Below are 16,449 nucleotides of genomic sequence, written 5' to 3'. Positions count from 1 at the left end.
AAATATATTATAATATTTATTTACATACTAATTATATTATACTTATGTATGTAATTATGAAAAATATAAATGTTTTATATATGTAAGTATTATATATATTTATTAAAATAGTACATTATTTCATCATAGATATATTATAAATTTCTACATATACATAATATAATAATTATGTATAAAATCATATATATATATAGTTATATTTATGTATATATGTATACTACCATATATATAAAATCATGTTTTAAATGTTGAGTAGATGATTAATTATGTATATTAAACAATTAACTACAAAGTATAACATTGTACATTTAATATTTTGATAACGTTGGTAAAATATGTTTGAATCATTTATATACAATATACTATATATATTCAAAATGAAAATCTTTAGTTATTAAATGTTATCTTTTATAATAACAAAATTACTTAATAGTTCATTAATACTAATATAATTAGTTTTATATATAATTATTTATATTTACATTCTTAGTTACAATTAAAGGTTCGTGAATCGTCGGAAATAGTTAAAGGTCAAATGTTATCATGAAATAGTTCAAACATAATGAGACTCGGTTTAATAGACTTTGCTTATCGAGTCGAATCATATAAGATTATGTTTAAATTTGGTCGGAAATTCCCGGGTCATCACATAGAGGTTATAATAAGACTGTTTCAACTGAAAAGTCGAAGTTGACTTGCTGAAGCTGTGACAAAACTGACTACTTTGGAAAGGAATTGAAAAGTTATTTTAGCTAATAAATGCCAAAGGGTCTGACAAGGATACGTGTTAAACTATGACTTTGGTTTCGAGAGTTTTTCAGGTGCATGGCTGTGGGTAACATGTGGTTGGATCATCATCTCGATCGTTCATTATTTGAAGTGTCTTCAGGAATTTCGAGGGGTTTGAACACAGATTGTAGTCGTTAATATACGTATGGTATTCTATGATTTTGAATGATACAAATATTTTTTTCTGGGTTCTATGAATAGAAATGATGTTCTAGCACAGTTTTGAAGTCAAAGTATAGATTTGAAAGATGTAGGAATCTAGGAGTGATAATACTGGTTATTTCTCAAATTAAATTCTGAGATTTCAAAATCAGAATATGTAATTAGATTTGAATGAGTATGGTTGTTTTGATTTCTATAAAAGAATGTATATTGTTGTGAAAGTAGAGAGTATAGTTGATGATTTGCTGAATCAAAATCTAAAGATATAACATATTAATTGTGAATTTTATATATCTCTCGGGTATTACCTACCCGTTAAAAAAAATTCACAAGTAATGTTTTGTACCAGAGAATTTTATTACAATCTTTATGAAAATATGTGTATATTTTCTTCAGATGTAATACAGATTTGATGAGTTAAGCTCATTTGATCTTAGATTGGAATTAGAAATGAATAATCTCTAATACTAGAGATTACATAATCTTCACAGAGTATTTCACTACTGTGATCAATACTTCATTATTTATTCTTATAGATATTTCCTTAGTGAATCATGTTGATGCTCATAGAACTCTTGCTAACTTCGCAAGATACGAATGATGTTATTTGAAAAGTTTCGAGTACATCGATGATGAAAGTGTAAAATCAAACATATATTTGAATAATACACTTGATTTATTATGAAATAGAATTCATTGAATTGAAACAGAGATTGTAGTTAGCGATGATTAAGTTGCTGACGAAGGATGTACATTATAGCATATTAGTAATATGAATTAACCGAGTAGTTAAGATTCACACATAATAGCTTAGTACGGAAAGATTTGTTATGGTTTAAAAATTTATATATATAGGATATACATATAAATCCTTCAGTGGAAATGAGTTAATACTTCATAACTCGTTATTTCGATATAACTATTGGTAATTGTGTTGTCGATATCATTGGTGGTTATGTAATTGATGGAGCTTGTAGTATTACAGGTGTTGCTGGTGTTGGTAATACTGTCGGTGATGCTGGCGGTACTGTTGATGCTGCTGGTAAACAAGTCTAGCTTGTAATTTGTGCACCATCCTTATCAGGGTTTCTATTCTTTCCTGTATCATTTCTATCCATCCATTCATCTTGATTTACGGCTATGTTTTGAAGAACACCAGAATCTCACCAACGGTAGCTAATGCATCGTGCAATGCAAAATTTTCTCACCGAGGGTAGCTAAAATGGTAGCTAATGCATCGTGCAATGCAAAAATTTCTCACCGATAGTAGCTAATAAATCGAACCATTTCGGTAGGTAATGCATCGTGCAATGCAAAAATTTCTCACCGATAGTAGCTAAAACGGTAGCTAATGCATCGTGCAATGCAAGAATTTCTCACCGATAGTAGCTAATAAATCAAACCATTTCGGTAGCTAATGCATCGTGCAATGCAATAATTTCTCACCGATGGTCGATAATACAATCTTTATAGAAATCGAACCTCTGAATCCAAATAATTCTATCATAGAATGTAGTTTTGAATACTTGTGTCTATTTCGTCAAACATTTATGAAAGCAGTGCATGTATTCTCAGTTCAAAAATATATCTCAAAAGCATTTAATAAAACATTTATAAAAACAGCGCATGTATTCTCAGTCCCAAAAATGTAAAGAGTAAAAGGGAATCAAATGAACTCACAATACTGTATTTCGTAGTAATTATGCATATGATGACATTGAACAAGTGCATGGTTGGCCTCAGATTCACGAACCTATATTAAGTATATATATATTTATGTGATGGTCAATATCTGTATAACAATTTAAGTCAAGTCATAGTGTATCACAATCCTAATGCTCGAGATCGATATGCAAAAGTCACAGAAATCATCTTGACCCAAAATAACTTAAAAATCTATACATGTTTAAAACATAGTCGTTTTATATATTTAAATATATTTATCAGATTTTATTAAAGTAGATAATACAAATTATTTATTTATTAAAATTTATATATTAAAAAAATATACTTTTATATATATCTTAAGTAATAAAATTTATAAAGTTCATTTAATATCATAAAAATATAATGATCGGTATTATTAATGTAATTATATTGCATGTAGTAAAATATCTTTGTATCACATATTTATTTGATAAAATAATATCGATAATAACAATAATAAGTAAAAGTTGTATTATTTTGTAATAATAATTATTATTATTCTACTAATAAAAATAACAATATTTATATTTACTAATGATTATAATAAGATGATAATTCTAATCATTATAATCTTAATAATAACAATACTTTTTAATATTAACTGTAATAATAATATTTTATATAAAAATAATAATTCTATTCAAAATGATAATTTTAAATAATAATAATACTAAAATGATAATGATATTTTATAATAACAGTGATATTTCTATTTAAAAATAATAATTTTAATAAAAATGATGATTTTAATATTAATGATACTTTTAATAATAATAATAATGACGATAAAAATAATAAAATGATAGTTTTGATAAAAATATTAATTATTTTAATAATATTAATAATAATAATAATAATAATAATAATAATAATCATAATAATAATAATAATAATAATAATAATCATAATAATAATAATTATAATATTATTATTATTATTGATTATTAGATAATAATAATAATAATAATGATAATAACGACGATAACGATAACGATAACGATAACGATAACGATAACGATAACGATAACGATAACGATAATCATTTTAACAATAATACTTTAAAATTATAGATAATTCAATTGACTATAACTTTTAATCCGTTCATCGAAACCATACGCTTTCTAAATGAAAAGTTATTAATTTTTTGCCAGCTTTCCAACGACATGCATATCATATACCTTATCTCAATCGCAAATGTATTAAATTCATAAATCATCAAAAATATCTAACGACAATAATAAGCGTACAAGCATGCATAATCATATATACTCGAGCACTAGTCAGGGATACACTATTAATATATAAAAGTTAAGTTATGAGTGCTCACGTATCAATATTGTGATTCAATATTGCAGGAAAGTACGTAGACGCAACGGAAATGATAAACACTAGTTTGACCTCATGAGCATATCTCCCGAACATTACTCATAACCTCCATAGATATAACCCATAATTTCCTTAGCTTTATCCCACTCGTAAAACCCGTTTTGAAATAACTCGCTCATTAACTCGTCGTAGTATTTTACGCATACTACTAATAATAATACTAATACTACTAATAGTAATATTAGAATTAATAATAATAATAATAATAATAATAATAATAATAATAATAATAATAATAATAATAATAATAATAATAATAATAATAATAATAATAAAATATAAATATAGAGAGAGAGATCGATAGATTGAGAATGGATCAACTGGAACCAAAAACGATCTTTTTATAGCATCTTTCCTCCATCAACACTACATGCGATCGCATGGATAATGTGAGGGGATGCCATGCGATCGCATGGCTCCTAATTCCCGCTCACATGTTTTTGTTTGATCCTGCCGACACTTATTTTAATTATTATAATATATATTTATTTATTTAATTTATATAATTAATTATATATTATACTATATTCACGTGCATAGTTAATTTGTACTTTTAGTTCCGATAACTCGTACGTTTATGCTCGACTTATGTGCCGGTTTCGGTTTAACAAACGTCCTTTCGTATGTGTAGAAAACTTGCGCTTTACGTTTCGTGACTCGTACTCTTGTCAAAATATAGACTTAAGTTATCAATAAACTATATCACTAAAAATGTAACTTGAACGTAAAAATGTTATGGTCATTAGCTTCTTTAAATCAAAGTCTCGTTATATATATATATATATATATATATATATATATATATATATATATATATATATATATATATATATATATATATATATATATATATATATTAATCAAAGTCTCGTTATATATATGATAATATTAATCAAAACGTTTTGTATCTAGTTAATATTATATTTAATCATTTTGTAGAATATATAACTATATACATATGTATATCTGTATCTATATATCTCTATTTAAAAATATAATTTAGACATATTATATATAATCAAAATATTTATTTAATAATATAATATTTAGTTTTTCCAAAACTATTTATATTTCAAAGTCCGTTTTGTATAATTTAAACTCGTTTTAACACTAGAAATTATTTTATCAAATAATGTTTTAAATAATATGAAAACTAAATAATTAATTTTCCAAGGGACACGAGTCAATCATTGTAAAGCACACTTTTGAAAATTAAACGGGAATCTTTACTAACTTTTGACTAACACTTGATAATAACATTTTTGTAAATTCACTTTACCAAATATTCCGAATACTGATAAAAAGGACAGATTTCTTAAATCACAGTGGACCTCACAATAGAGACCTTAATCATATCACAATGTATCTGATAATTCAACTTATCTTTTAATTCCGTCAATAAATATGTTAACCATATAATGAAACAAATTCGATCATGTAAAGTATTATACATCTATTACTTTATTAACGTTTTCAAGTTATAATATATATTCTTATCCAATTATAATGGTTCGTGAATCGTCAAGGTTTGGTCAAGGTTAAATGAATGTATGAACATAGTTTAAAATTTTTGAGATTCAACATTACAGACTTTGCTTATCGTGTCGGAACATATAAAGATCAAGTTTAAATTTGGTCGGAAATTTCCGGGTTGTCACAGCACGAAACAAAGAGAAGTAGTAGAATGGTAAACTGCTTAGAACCCATTTAATGAGAGTTAATCTACCCCCGAACGACATTGTTCGTGCTTTCCAATCCGATAATCGTTTTTTGAACTTTTCAATCACCAAATCTCACGAGTCTTTTTTATGCATTTTGTGACCGATGGGCATACCTAAGTATGAAAAAGGAAGCATACCCACCTGAAACCCAAAATTGGCAGCTAGAGAAATGACGTCAGCAGGTGGCACCCCTATGCCATACAGGAAACTTTTATGAATATTTATTTTGAGGCCTGAGACTTTTTCGAAACACATCAGGGTTTTATGAACATTACTTAGATTTCTCGAGCCCCACTTACCAAAAAAATTGTATCGTCGGCGAATTGGAGGTGCGAGATATTAACTTTGTCAGTCCCAAGTTCCACACCGTATATAAGCTTGTCCCTTTTGGCTATTTTTGCAAGAATGTTCAGTCCCTCACTTGCAATGATAAAAAGATATGGCGAGAGCGGATCCCCTTGGCGGATACCTCTTTGTATGTTAAATTCCTTCGTCGGGGACCATTCACCAAGACCGATATAAAAACAGATCTAAAACAAGCTTCGATCCAGCTTCTCCATCTGTTGCCAAAACCCATGGCACGCATAATATCTAAAAGAAATTTCCAACTAATAGTGTCGAATGCTTTCTCAAAGTCGGCTTTAAATACGAAGCATCTTGATTTATTTCTGCAAACATCAGACACAAGCTCTTTAGCAATAAGAATACTATCAAGAATGGATCTACCTTTTATAAACGCGCTGTGACATCGCTATATTTTTAATTCTTTATATATATATACGTGGCGGAAGCATAATATTAATTAAATACGATATCGACATTTGTACAAACCGATGTCACGTGTCATTACAAAATACATGTTTATACGGAGAAGATGTAGTTACAATCTGCTTTCAAAAGAACACAGTTTAAACTATAAAAGATCACATCAGAGTTAACCCTGCTAAACATAACATCATCATGCCCGTCTTCTCCCAAAAGCACTATCTACAAAAGCTAACAACCTGCAGGGAGGAGATGGAGGGGAATTAGCACAAAGCTAAGTGAGTACGACTAACTACAGGCCATAGCATACATAACTGTTATACTAATCATGTCACAATAGTCTAACACACAAACATCACCCAAGTGCCGTCTACAGAGACTCTGGCGGCTCGGCCAAACCATTAACCACCAGCTGATCGGACTGGGGCTTATCAGAAGTTCCTCCACCACTGTATGTATATACATAATCCACACGCGACGGACGCGTCATTCACATATATATACACCACGGTTGTCTGGGCTACCACAGAGGAACCCAACCTGCAGGTTGAACTCTCCTACCGAGGCTACCACACAATAGGGACGCACTGGGCTCCAGCAGACAAGCATCAACTAGCATGCAGTCATCATAAATACTAACTAACCACAACAATATGTATATCTAACAAGCATGGCAATCATAATATAACATGCTTCTATATACTATATTCTCCAGTTAGTCCCACTCACCAATTACCAGCAAACGAGAAGGTATTCAGATATCTAATCACTGAACCTTCTCTTTCTCCTTTTCTCCTGAGAAAAACATATACACAAGTTAGTTTCTATCCGATAGCACAAAATAGCACAATACTGAAATTTTTGTCAGAAAAAGTATCCGCTAAAAATTTTTTCTTACAAAATTTACATCAAAATCATCAAAATAAAAACGGGCAGCATAACGGCTAAAAATCAACCCTTGGTAAAATATTTTACTGCCCAAGACACTCGGTCTACTGTCAGAGACAGTCGGCCGACTGTCTTCACTCACTCGGCCGAGTGAGTGAAGATTCGGTCGATGGTCTTACACAGACACACTCGGCCGTGGGTCATACACACTCGGTCGATGGTCTCGTCGATCGGTCGAGTGTCAGGAGACACTCGGCCGACCGTGTTCATCTGCAGAAGCTGAAAACAAAGTGACGGGTTTCACCCAAAATCGCCCAATTCTTGCTCTAAAGCTTGATTATGACCTCAAAACTGACCAAATCAAAAACACTATACATTAAGAAACATAAACCCACAAGATTTGGACTCAAAAAACATCAAATCTAACCACTTTGATCCAAAATACACACTTTATAAAAACTAACACAAAAACCCCATTTTTTTGAAGATTAAAGCATGAAAACTTGTGATTCTTACCTTGAAAGAATCGGTGAATCACAAGGAATACAAAGATGTAAATGATTCGAGCTCTAAAACAAGGATTAGAAATTAGAGTTTGATTGTAGGTGAAAGGAAGGTACGGGAGTGTTTTGGGAATTTTCTGGAAAATGCAAGAAGGGGATAGACATCAGTCTATTATTTGGGATTAAATCCCATACTGTGTAACTCACGGGTATTTACCAGTTATCTGATATCCTTTGCACATCATTTGGTAACTCAAACGAAGTCCAAATTAAATAAACAAACCTGTTCTGTGACCCTTGTCACAAACTGGTCCTAACCACATCATTATTTAATAATAAATATTAAATAAAAATAAAAGCATATAGTAACGCAATACAAACTTAAGGGCAATCTAGTAATCTTACATCTAGGCCCGATTGAGGATGTTACACGCGCTTTGCTCAACCCCGATAATATTAGACACCATTTTCCGCAACCAATTCGCAAGTATTTTGGAGACTATTTTGTAGTAACTTCCGATGAGGCTTATTGGTCTATAGTCACGTAGCGAGATAGGATCATTGACTTTCGGGATAAGGGTGATAAATGAGGCATTACACCCATGAGATATATCACAATGGTTCCAAAATCAATGTAAAGCATTCATCAAATCGTCTTTTATGAGCCACCAAAATTTTCTAAAAAAGTAGAAATTGAAACCGTCGGGCCCTGAGACTTTTGACCTCCCACAATCTTTTATAGCATCCCATGCTTCTTCTTCGGAGAATGGGAGCTCAAGGTTGTCAGCTCCTGTTTGTGTAATCTTGGAAGTTTCAAAACCTTCAAAGAAAAACCCCCTGTTATCATGATCTTCATAAAAACTTTTGAAGTGCTTGAATACTTCTTCTTTTATGGCATTCGGGTTTTCTTGCCATTGACCATTAACATGAAGGCCACGAATTCAATTCTTATTATTTATGCGTTTTATGTCCGAGTGAAAGAATTTTGAATTTTTGTCACCGTCTATAGCCCATTTGATCCTAGCTTTTTGTTTGAGCATGTTGGTTTTGCAACGTTCCTTTTCTAGCCATTTTCCCCGAGTCGGCATCCACGTATTTCTTTCTTGATCATCTAATTCTCTGTTTTCAGCCTCTAGTTCCCAAACATTGTTTTCATCGCAAAGTTGTTTAATTTCTTCATCAATCTTTCCAAACGTCTTTTTACTCCATTCTTTTAAGCATTCTTTAACATTTTTTAGCTTTTGCCGAAAGATGATATCCAACCTTTTACTATGAAACTGTTTATTCCAAGCTGCAACAATTATCTTCGAAACCTTTTTCATCTAACCAACAATCGAAAATTCTAATGGGTTTAGGACCGAAATCATCACATCCATTACGTAGTAGAAGGGGTGAGTGGTCAGACATCTTTCTATCGAGAGGAATCACAGCGAGATCATCCCACACCTGCACGAAGTTTTCCGAACTAAGAACCGGTCAAGTTTACTAAATTGAGAACCGTCATCGCTAATTCTTGTGAATTTTCGCTCAGGGCATTAAAATGGTTAGAACCGGCCCTGTCGATATGGTACGTAAAGTCTATGCATAGAAATAACTAACTCACCATAACACATACATGACTTTACAAAAAAAAAAAAAAAAAAAAAAAAAGACACTTCATCTACCCTTTGACTCTATATTTTAAAATGAAAATAGAGATATCAGAATAAATTTCAAATAGAAACGCTTGTTATAAAAAGCATTGACAGAAACAAATGGTTAAATAATTTTTAATAGTAAAAACGTTCTAAAATTTATTTATTTTAATTCTTTTTAATGCATAATATATTTATGACAGTAATATTTACCAAAAATATGTGTTGCACGAACAAATCTTGGTAATACATACTAGAGAGTAGAGAATTTTAAGTGTATGTCACACATAAAAATTCTGTATATTATATATTTACAAAAGAGTCAATCTCTATTTAAAGTGATCAAAATAGTATTACTTTTAATTTTAATATATACGGAGTATTATTTATAAAAAGATTATTCATACACATCCTTCAATATTAAAAGGTATTTTGAAACAAGAAAAGTTGGAAGCAAATGATATGTTCATTTAAACTTTTTTATGTATAATGATCCAGGTGGATTTAGTTTATTTATAAGGTGAAATGCATATTTAGGTTTCGGATTAAATGGGCTTATTATTTATTTTTTATTTTATAGATGCTTACCTTATATGCTATCTATAATTTAAAGGAGTTTGTTCCTGAAAAAAAAAGAAGATAGTTTTTCTGTTTAGGTCATATTCTTATTTTAAGATAGTTTTTCTGTTTAGGTCATATTCTTATTTTGTTCTTATTCCGACCATGATCCGTTAAGCTATTATTTGATATTCAGAGCTTAGGTTTTTGGCCAAAATCGTGGTGATTAAACGTTTAAACAAGTGAATCGCTTAGTTGGCACTGAACCAACAACGATTTCCTAAGCAGTACAATTCGCAACGAACAGATGATCAGTGGGAGGATTATAAACCTTTCGCTGACTATCTTAGGGGTAACCGGAGACGATATCCGGAAGATCCATTGTTCTCTCAGGTTAAATTATATCATATTTGTGGGTCCATTCTAGAACTCGTTATTCTAGTTTATAAAAGCAGAATATCTTATTTTTGTGTTGGAATTTATGGCGAAAAGTTTGAGAAGCTTGATAAAAAGGAATATGTATACACAGAGCATCTTGATGTTGGGTGTGGTTGGATAAAATTAGTTAGAGCTAGAGCTTGTAGCTGGAGCTTATGGCTAGAGATGGAACTTATTTTTGAAAAAGATGTGATACTCACACACTAGTTTTTGATCCCAACACACCTAATTTACTATTATGTCCTTACTTACAATAATGGAGGTCCAACTCCCTAGATAAAATTAAGGATATAATTGTAAATTTTATGGTAAAAAGTGTGTATGGATCAAAAACAGGTATGTGGGTATCACCTCCCTTTTTGAAACTTGTAGTTGGAACTTATTATTTTTTTACAAGTGTTTGCAAAGGCAGCTAAGGTTATGGTCGAAGTGGGCGAGGGCTACAGCCCGAGGCATCACACGGTGAGAGGCATCATTTAGAAGAAGAAAAAAATATATATTATTACTATCATTATGATATATATTAATATTATTTGTGTGTGTCAGTGTATGGACATTATAAAGTGTACTGCTAGCTTGTTGGGCCAACTTGTCTGTGTACTGAAATTGTAACATCAGTGACGCAAGTTGGAAATACTTTTGCATTTTAGTTTTTTCCATTTACTCTCTTGTTAGGATATTAGGGGGCTGCCCATGTTTACGATTTTTTCCATATTTATATATTTATATTTATATTAATTTAATACTATGTGTAAAGGTGTAAACTAAAGAAGGCAAGCAACAAATTCAATTCTAATTCACTTAATATTCAACAATCATTCAACCAATTTGTAATACCATTCAATTTTATTTATCCGATTGATCAGGTTTGTATATTTCCATAATACTAATATAATTTGTATAACTTTTATCTAGTCTATAAATATTTCTTTTACAGAATAATTGATAACTTTGACATGGTTTATGATGATGTATGAAGTTGTAGTTCGAAGATTTTCTACATGCATTGTAAAATTTAAATTTAATAAAAGAAATCTGTATGGAGCCGAGCGCATAGGTTCACCAAGTTACAAACGCTGGAATCTTGTCTTATTTTTTTCTATAGCGGCATTTGTTATCGCGACTCGTCCACGGCATCAAAAAATACCGGACCAGCCCCGAGTGTTTGGTAAACTATCTGGAGCTTATCGATTGGTGAAAGTATTTTTAGACATCTTAGTACGGAGTGGATATGGTTAGTTTTTTCAAACATCTTAAACATGGTTAGCTTATCGATTGGTGAAAGTATTTTTAGACATCTTAGAAGAAAAAGAAACACGGGATTTAAGTGTTACTTAAGTTATACCTTTCCCAAAATGACATATTTTGTTTAATTTTTTGTCCTTTTAGTAGCATGCCAACCATAGCAGAAATATTTTCTAACAACCACAACGTTATTATCGGCTTTTCCTTGTCAACTCCATGTTTAACCATCCTATATATACACGTACTTGTATGCTTTGTAATACGTCATACACTCCCTTTAATAAAACGTCACCTTTGAGAAACTTCTTATCACTTGTCTTTTTTTATTCTAAGAATTATAATTGTATTTTTCAAACTTAGGATATATAAATCTAGTGAGGTGTATATGTTTATGTGGTTATATACTATTGTCAAGATCTAACACGTATCATCAAATATTATAATTATGGAGTCTCCCACTTGGCCGGAAATTTTACCAAGCAATCGGATAAAAATGATTCAAGCGCTCACTCGAGGCGAAGAATGGACAAATAAACTTCGGGAATTGCTTCGATCAGGAGAAATCGATCCGAACTCATCCATATCGATTGATGATGTGGTGGTTCAAGTCATGAGGATGTTTGAAAATACACTCTCAATTATGGGCTCTAATTGTAATTTAATCAACGAGCCGCCTCGTCTTCCAACGAATGATTTGCATTCTTCGTGTTATTCAGACGTGCGGAAATCAGAAATTTCTGATGAGATCAGTCCAAGGAGTATAACACCAGTTAAAATGAAAAGAGGATGTTATACAAGAAGGTACTTTATAGTTTACATAATATTTTTATAGATCTCGACTTATTAAGACTACTAGTACATGATTTTTATGATATGGTTTGTTAATAATATATCTGTTTAGCTTTATTGAATCACACTGAAAAAGTAGTTTGTTAGGTTTTTTGTATGTGTATGTTCCCAAATATATATCAAATCTATTAAGCTAGGACTAGGACGACCTTATCTAACTTAATCTGCATTTAATGATATTCAATCTGCTAATTAATGTAGTTCGATCCATCTGTTTATAACTTGCAGAAAAAATTCATGGACATCTACAAAAGTGACTACTGAGTTGGTTGATGATGGACATGCTTGGAGAAAATATGGCCAAAAAGAGATTCACAATAAGAAATACCAAAGGTTTGAGTATTCGACTAATCGAGATATACAACGATCGAATCGTTATTTATACATATGCTTAGAAACTAAAAGTATACTTAGATAATAGTTCTTGAAGTTAATGAAGCTAGGTCTCTTACTTAAGTTTATTGAAGACATATAGCTACAGCTTCACTTGCCACTATTTTGCATTTTGAGATACATTTTATGTAACACTCCTAATTTTGGTTATGTAACATACTTTTTCAGTCACATAACATAACGATGACATTACCAAAAGATACAGTACTTTATACAAGACTCCTAATTCAAACAAGAGTTATGACCTGTTTAGTTTCCACATACTAATCTATTTCTCTACATCTCGATTCTTTTTTCGTTCCTATTCTTCTTTCTAAGAAAAGGGAGAATTTAAACAAAGTTAAAGGATTACTTCGTTCTTGATAGTTATTTACTTAATCGGTGAATAGAAATATACTCTGGAACGGGATCGTGGGAAGTACTCCTTTATCATTTCTACCAATTTAGAGTCCGAATTAGAATTCTTTTAATTCTTTTTATACACGGAAAAATATACCTACAAAATCTTTATTACGAATCCTTTGTGTACATTAGTGTTCCTAGCTATCCACTCTTTTTTATGAATCTACTTTGAGTAATACATACGTAGTGATCCTTTGAACCCGCTTCAAGTCATGCTGACTAATCAATAAATAATGGGGTAAACAGTCTTTAATACTTATGTTTAATTCAGTAAATAAATTTGTTATTTATTTGTCACTTAATCCGTCATTTAATCTAGTATGTTTGTACGAGACATAAAATAATACACTCTTCTTCTAAAGTGATCATATGGAAACAACACTTAATATTTTGGTGATTTTGCTCATTTAATTTGTTGGGATATATGCAGGAGCTATTATAGATGTACTTTTAAATATGACCAAGGATGCCAAGCCAGCAAACAAGTTCAAACGAGCCATGATAATCCACCCAATTATAGTATAACTTACTTTGGACATCATACTTGCAACAACTATCATAGATCTCCTCCAATCATATTGGATTCACAGGATCCGATCGATCATACATCGACAATATGGAACTTTGAAATAAACGGGGTCATAGATCACAAGAATGTCAAGAAACGAGTTGAACCTAATTACATCCCCACCCAGCTGAATTATGAACATCTTGAAGAAGGTGCTACTTTGAATTCTGTGAATGCTTATCAATCTTGGGATGATCTATCTACACAAATTCCATTAGAATCGGTATCTATGTTGCCATCAAAGTTTGATCATGCCCATATGGTATATTCAGGGCTGGATCAAGGCGACATGACACTAGTCTCTGGTGCTAGTTGCCCAATTAATTATGAGATGAACCCTGTATTTTGGAACGAATGATCTCTCAACGATTGCTGATCTTATATGTAAACTTATATTATGAATTATATATTTATATCTATATGTTCTATTTAGTTAAAAGTGAGCTTATGATGGATTTCTTATACTTGTCATATTGGGAGAGTGGTGAACCGAAAAAAGAAAATCCTAACTAACCGAAAACAATTAGACTAAAAGCCACTAACACCACAAACTGATTTAACCGGGACCGAAACACAAGCAAATCCACCTTATCAAATAACACCGAGCTTTTTCGCCGTGATAGACGTCTTTTTACTTTCTTCCCCAGTTTCAGACTATAGGTCTTATTACTCACTTCGTTTTATCACAAGTGTGTACATTACTATTTTAGGATGTCTCATTTCAAATGTTCATTTTTGACCAATCCGAATAGGTTATTTTGAAAGTAGAAGATTTTTTATTCGTGAAAAATGAAGTTAGTGATATTTTCTAAAACGGTGTATAAAAAGTAAGTAGACACTTGTAATTTGACAGATGTAGTATGTCTTATGTCTGCGCATCTGTAAACTGTTTGTTTTTATGAAGACATAAGATAAAATAATATCTTATTCTGTTTACAAACTTGCATACTTAGAGATATGTTTCTTAGTGCTGCAGAAATTGCAAACTCGCGTACTTAGAGATATGCTTCTTAGTAAAATGATTTAGTTATTTTGTAGACAGCAAAATAAACAATCATCACTATTTATCATACAAACGTTTAGGTCACATCCTCTCTACAGACGTGGTCTGCATATATTAAGAAAAACATCTTAAAAAATAAAAAACACATAAACTTTAGGAAAACCATGAGTAGCCTTTTTAGAAGCGCCCCTGCTTCAAGATCATCATCATAGAGAAAGTCCCAAAAAAAAAATTACCAGTGTCTTGATCTCTTAGAAAGAAGGACCCGTCAAGTAATTTTTTGATGTTGGCGAATAATCAATACTCATATAGAAACAATAATGTTTTTCAAAAGAAAACGTCTTCAACCAAGGCACATACCTAAAAGCGGCGAAACAGACAAATTATCTATAACCAAGCCTTACCCAACGGAATTCAACCGTTAACCAAGCAAAAGATAACAAAAAAGAATTGAACCCTGACGAAACCTACAGCCTAAAAACAAAGATCCGAAATAACAAAAAAGACGGATCAATCACCTAACCATTTTTGAGACCCGCTTTTTTCAATGTACCGTTACTAATCTCCCGGAGAGTTTCCTTAACCGGTCGATTATCGATTTTGAAGGATAGGATATTTGAGACATTTATTATTTTAAACATTATAAACTACCCGTCAAGTAATTAACGTTGTATTAATTAGGGTTCACAGCGATTACTATATTGTGTCAAGTAAGAGGTTATTGTTGAAAACTTGCTTTTTATTAACTTAATCAGTTATATCCAAGTTTTTTTCTTTTGTCAAAACTTGTAGCCTTTTTCAAGTCAATTCATATCTACCAACCCACATATATATCATCCGTTTGGTCTTTAAGAATGAAATCAAATGTTAGTCTTATACTAATAAAAAGTTAAAGAAACTAGACTAGTTTCAATGAATGTCCAATAGTCCTTGAGCTGTTTATTTTTCTTCTCTAGTATTTGGATTTATGCTCAAGTATTGAATTTTGTTTGAGGATTAGAATTCTTAAAAAGCGGGAGAAATTAAGGAATATGACACGTAAAGAAAAAAATTAATTGATGTAGATATAATAATTCAAAAATATCTTTGTATTGCATGTATATGATTCAAAAGATTACATCGTGTCTAAAAGTTCGGTCATATAGTTTATAACTAGTTGTGGAGCCCTCGCTTCGCGCCGGGGGATCCGTTTTGAATGCGAGTTAAAAAAAAAGTCATGATCTTTTTTTGTAAAAAAGAATTTTTTTCGACATCTAACATTGAAGGGTTGTTCCTTTTATGAAAGTTGTCTTTTTTATCGTTGAGGGAAAAAAAATGTAGTTGATTTTTTTATAAAAAAGAATTTTTTTTCGACATCTTTTGATAATATTGAAGGGTTGGTTCTTTTACGAAAGTTGCTTCTTTTATCGTTGGAGACACAAAAAAAGGTGAAATGGCG

General features: G+C 31.0%; 1 protein-coding gene across 1 annotated transcript; it reads left to right on the top strand.

The window, feature by feature from the left end:
• The first annotated feature begins 12,203 nt into the window (after positions 1-12,203).
• LOC139873552 (probable WRKY transcription factor 70) lies at positions 12,204-14,379 on the top strand. Its single transcript, XM_071861474.1, has 3 exons — positions 12,204-12,597; positions 12,874-12,978; positions 13,871-14,379. The coding sequence occupies exons 1-3, from the start codon at positions 12,242-12,244 to the stop codon at positions 14,364-14,366; spliced, it is 957 nt and encodes a 318-aa protein (XP_071717575.1). The 5' UTR covers positions 12,204-12,241; the 3' UTR covers positions 14,367-14,379.
• The last annotated feature ends 2,070 nt before the right edge of the window (positions 14,380-16,449 follow it).

The sequence above is a fragment of the Rutidosis leptorrhynchoides genome, chromosome 10 (assembly GCF_046630445.1).
Source record: "Rutidosis leptorrhynchoides isolate AG116_Rl617_1_P2 chromosome 10, CSIRO_AGI_Rlap_v1, whole genome shotgun sequence".
Lineage (NCBI taxonomy): Eukaryota > Viridiplantae > Streptophyta > Magnoliopsida > Asterales > Asteraceae > Rutidosis > Rutidosis leptorrhynchoides.
The sequence above is the reverse complement of the archived record's forward strand: the minus strand, read 5'-3'. Positions and strand labels throughout refer to the sequence as shown.

What these genes read in the sequence shown, in the direction of transcription:
- LOC139873552 (XM_071861474.1), top strand. Translation starts at nt 12,242, where the DNA reads ATGGAGTCTCCCACTTGGCCGGAAATTTTACCAAGCAATCGGATAAAA. An exon ending in AGAGGATGTTATACAAGAAG is followed by an intron (nt 12,598 to 12,873) that starts GTACTTTATAGT and finishes TATAACTTGCAG; the next exon opens with AAAAAATTCATGGACATCTA. An exon ending in CACAATAAGAAATACCAAAG is followed by an intron (nt 12,979 to 13,870) that starts GTTTGAGTATTC and finishes GGATATATGCAG; the next exon opens with GAGCTATTATAGATGTACTT.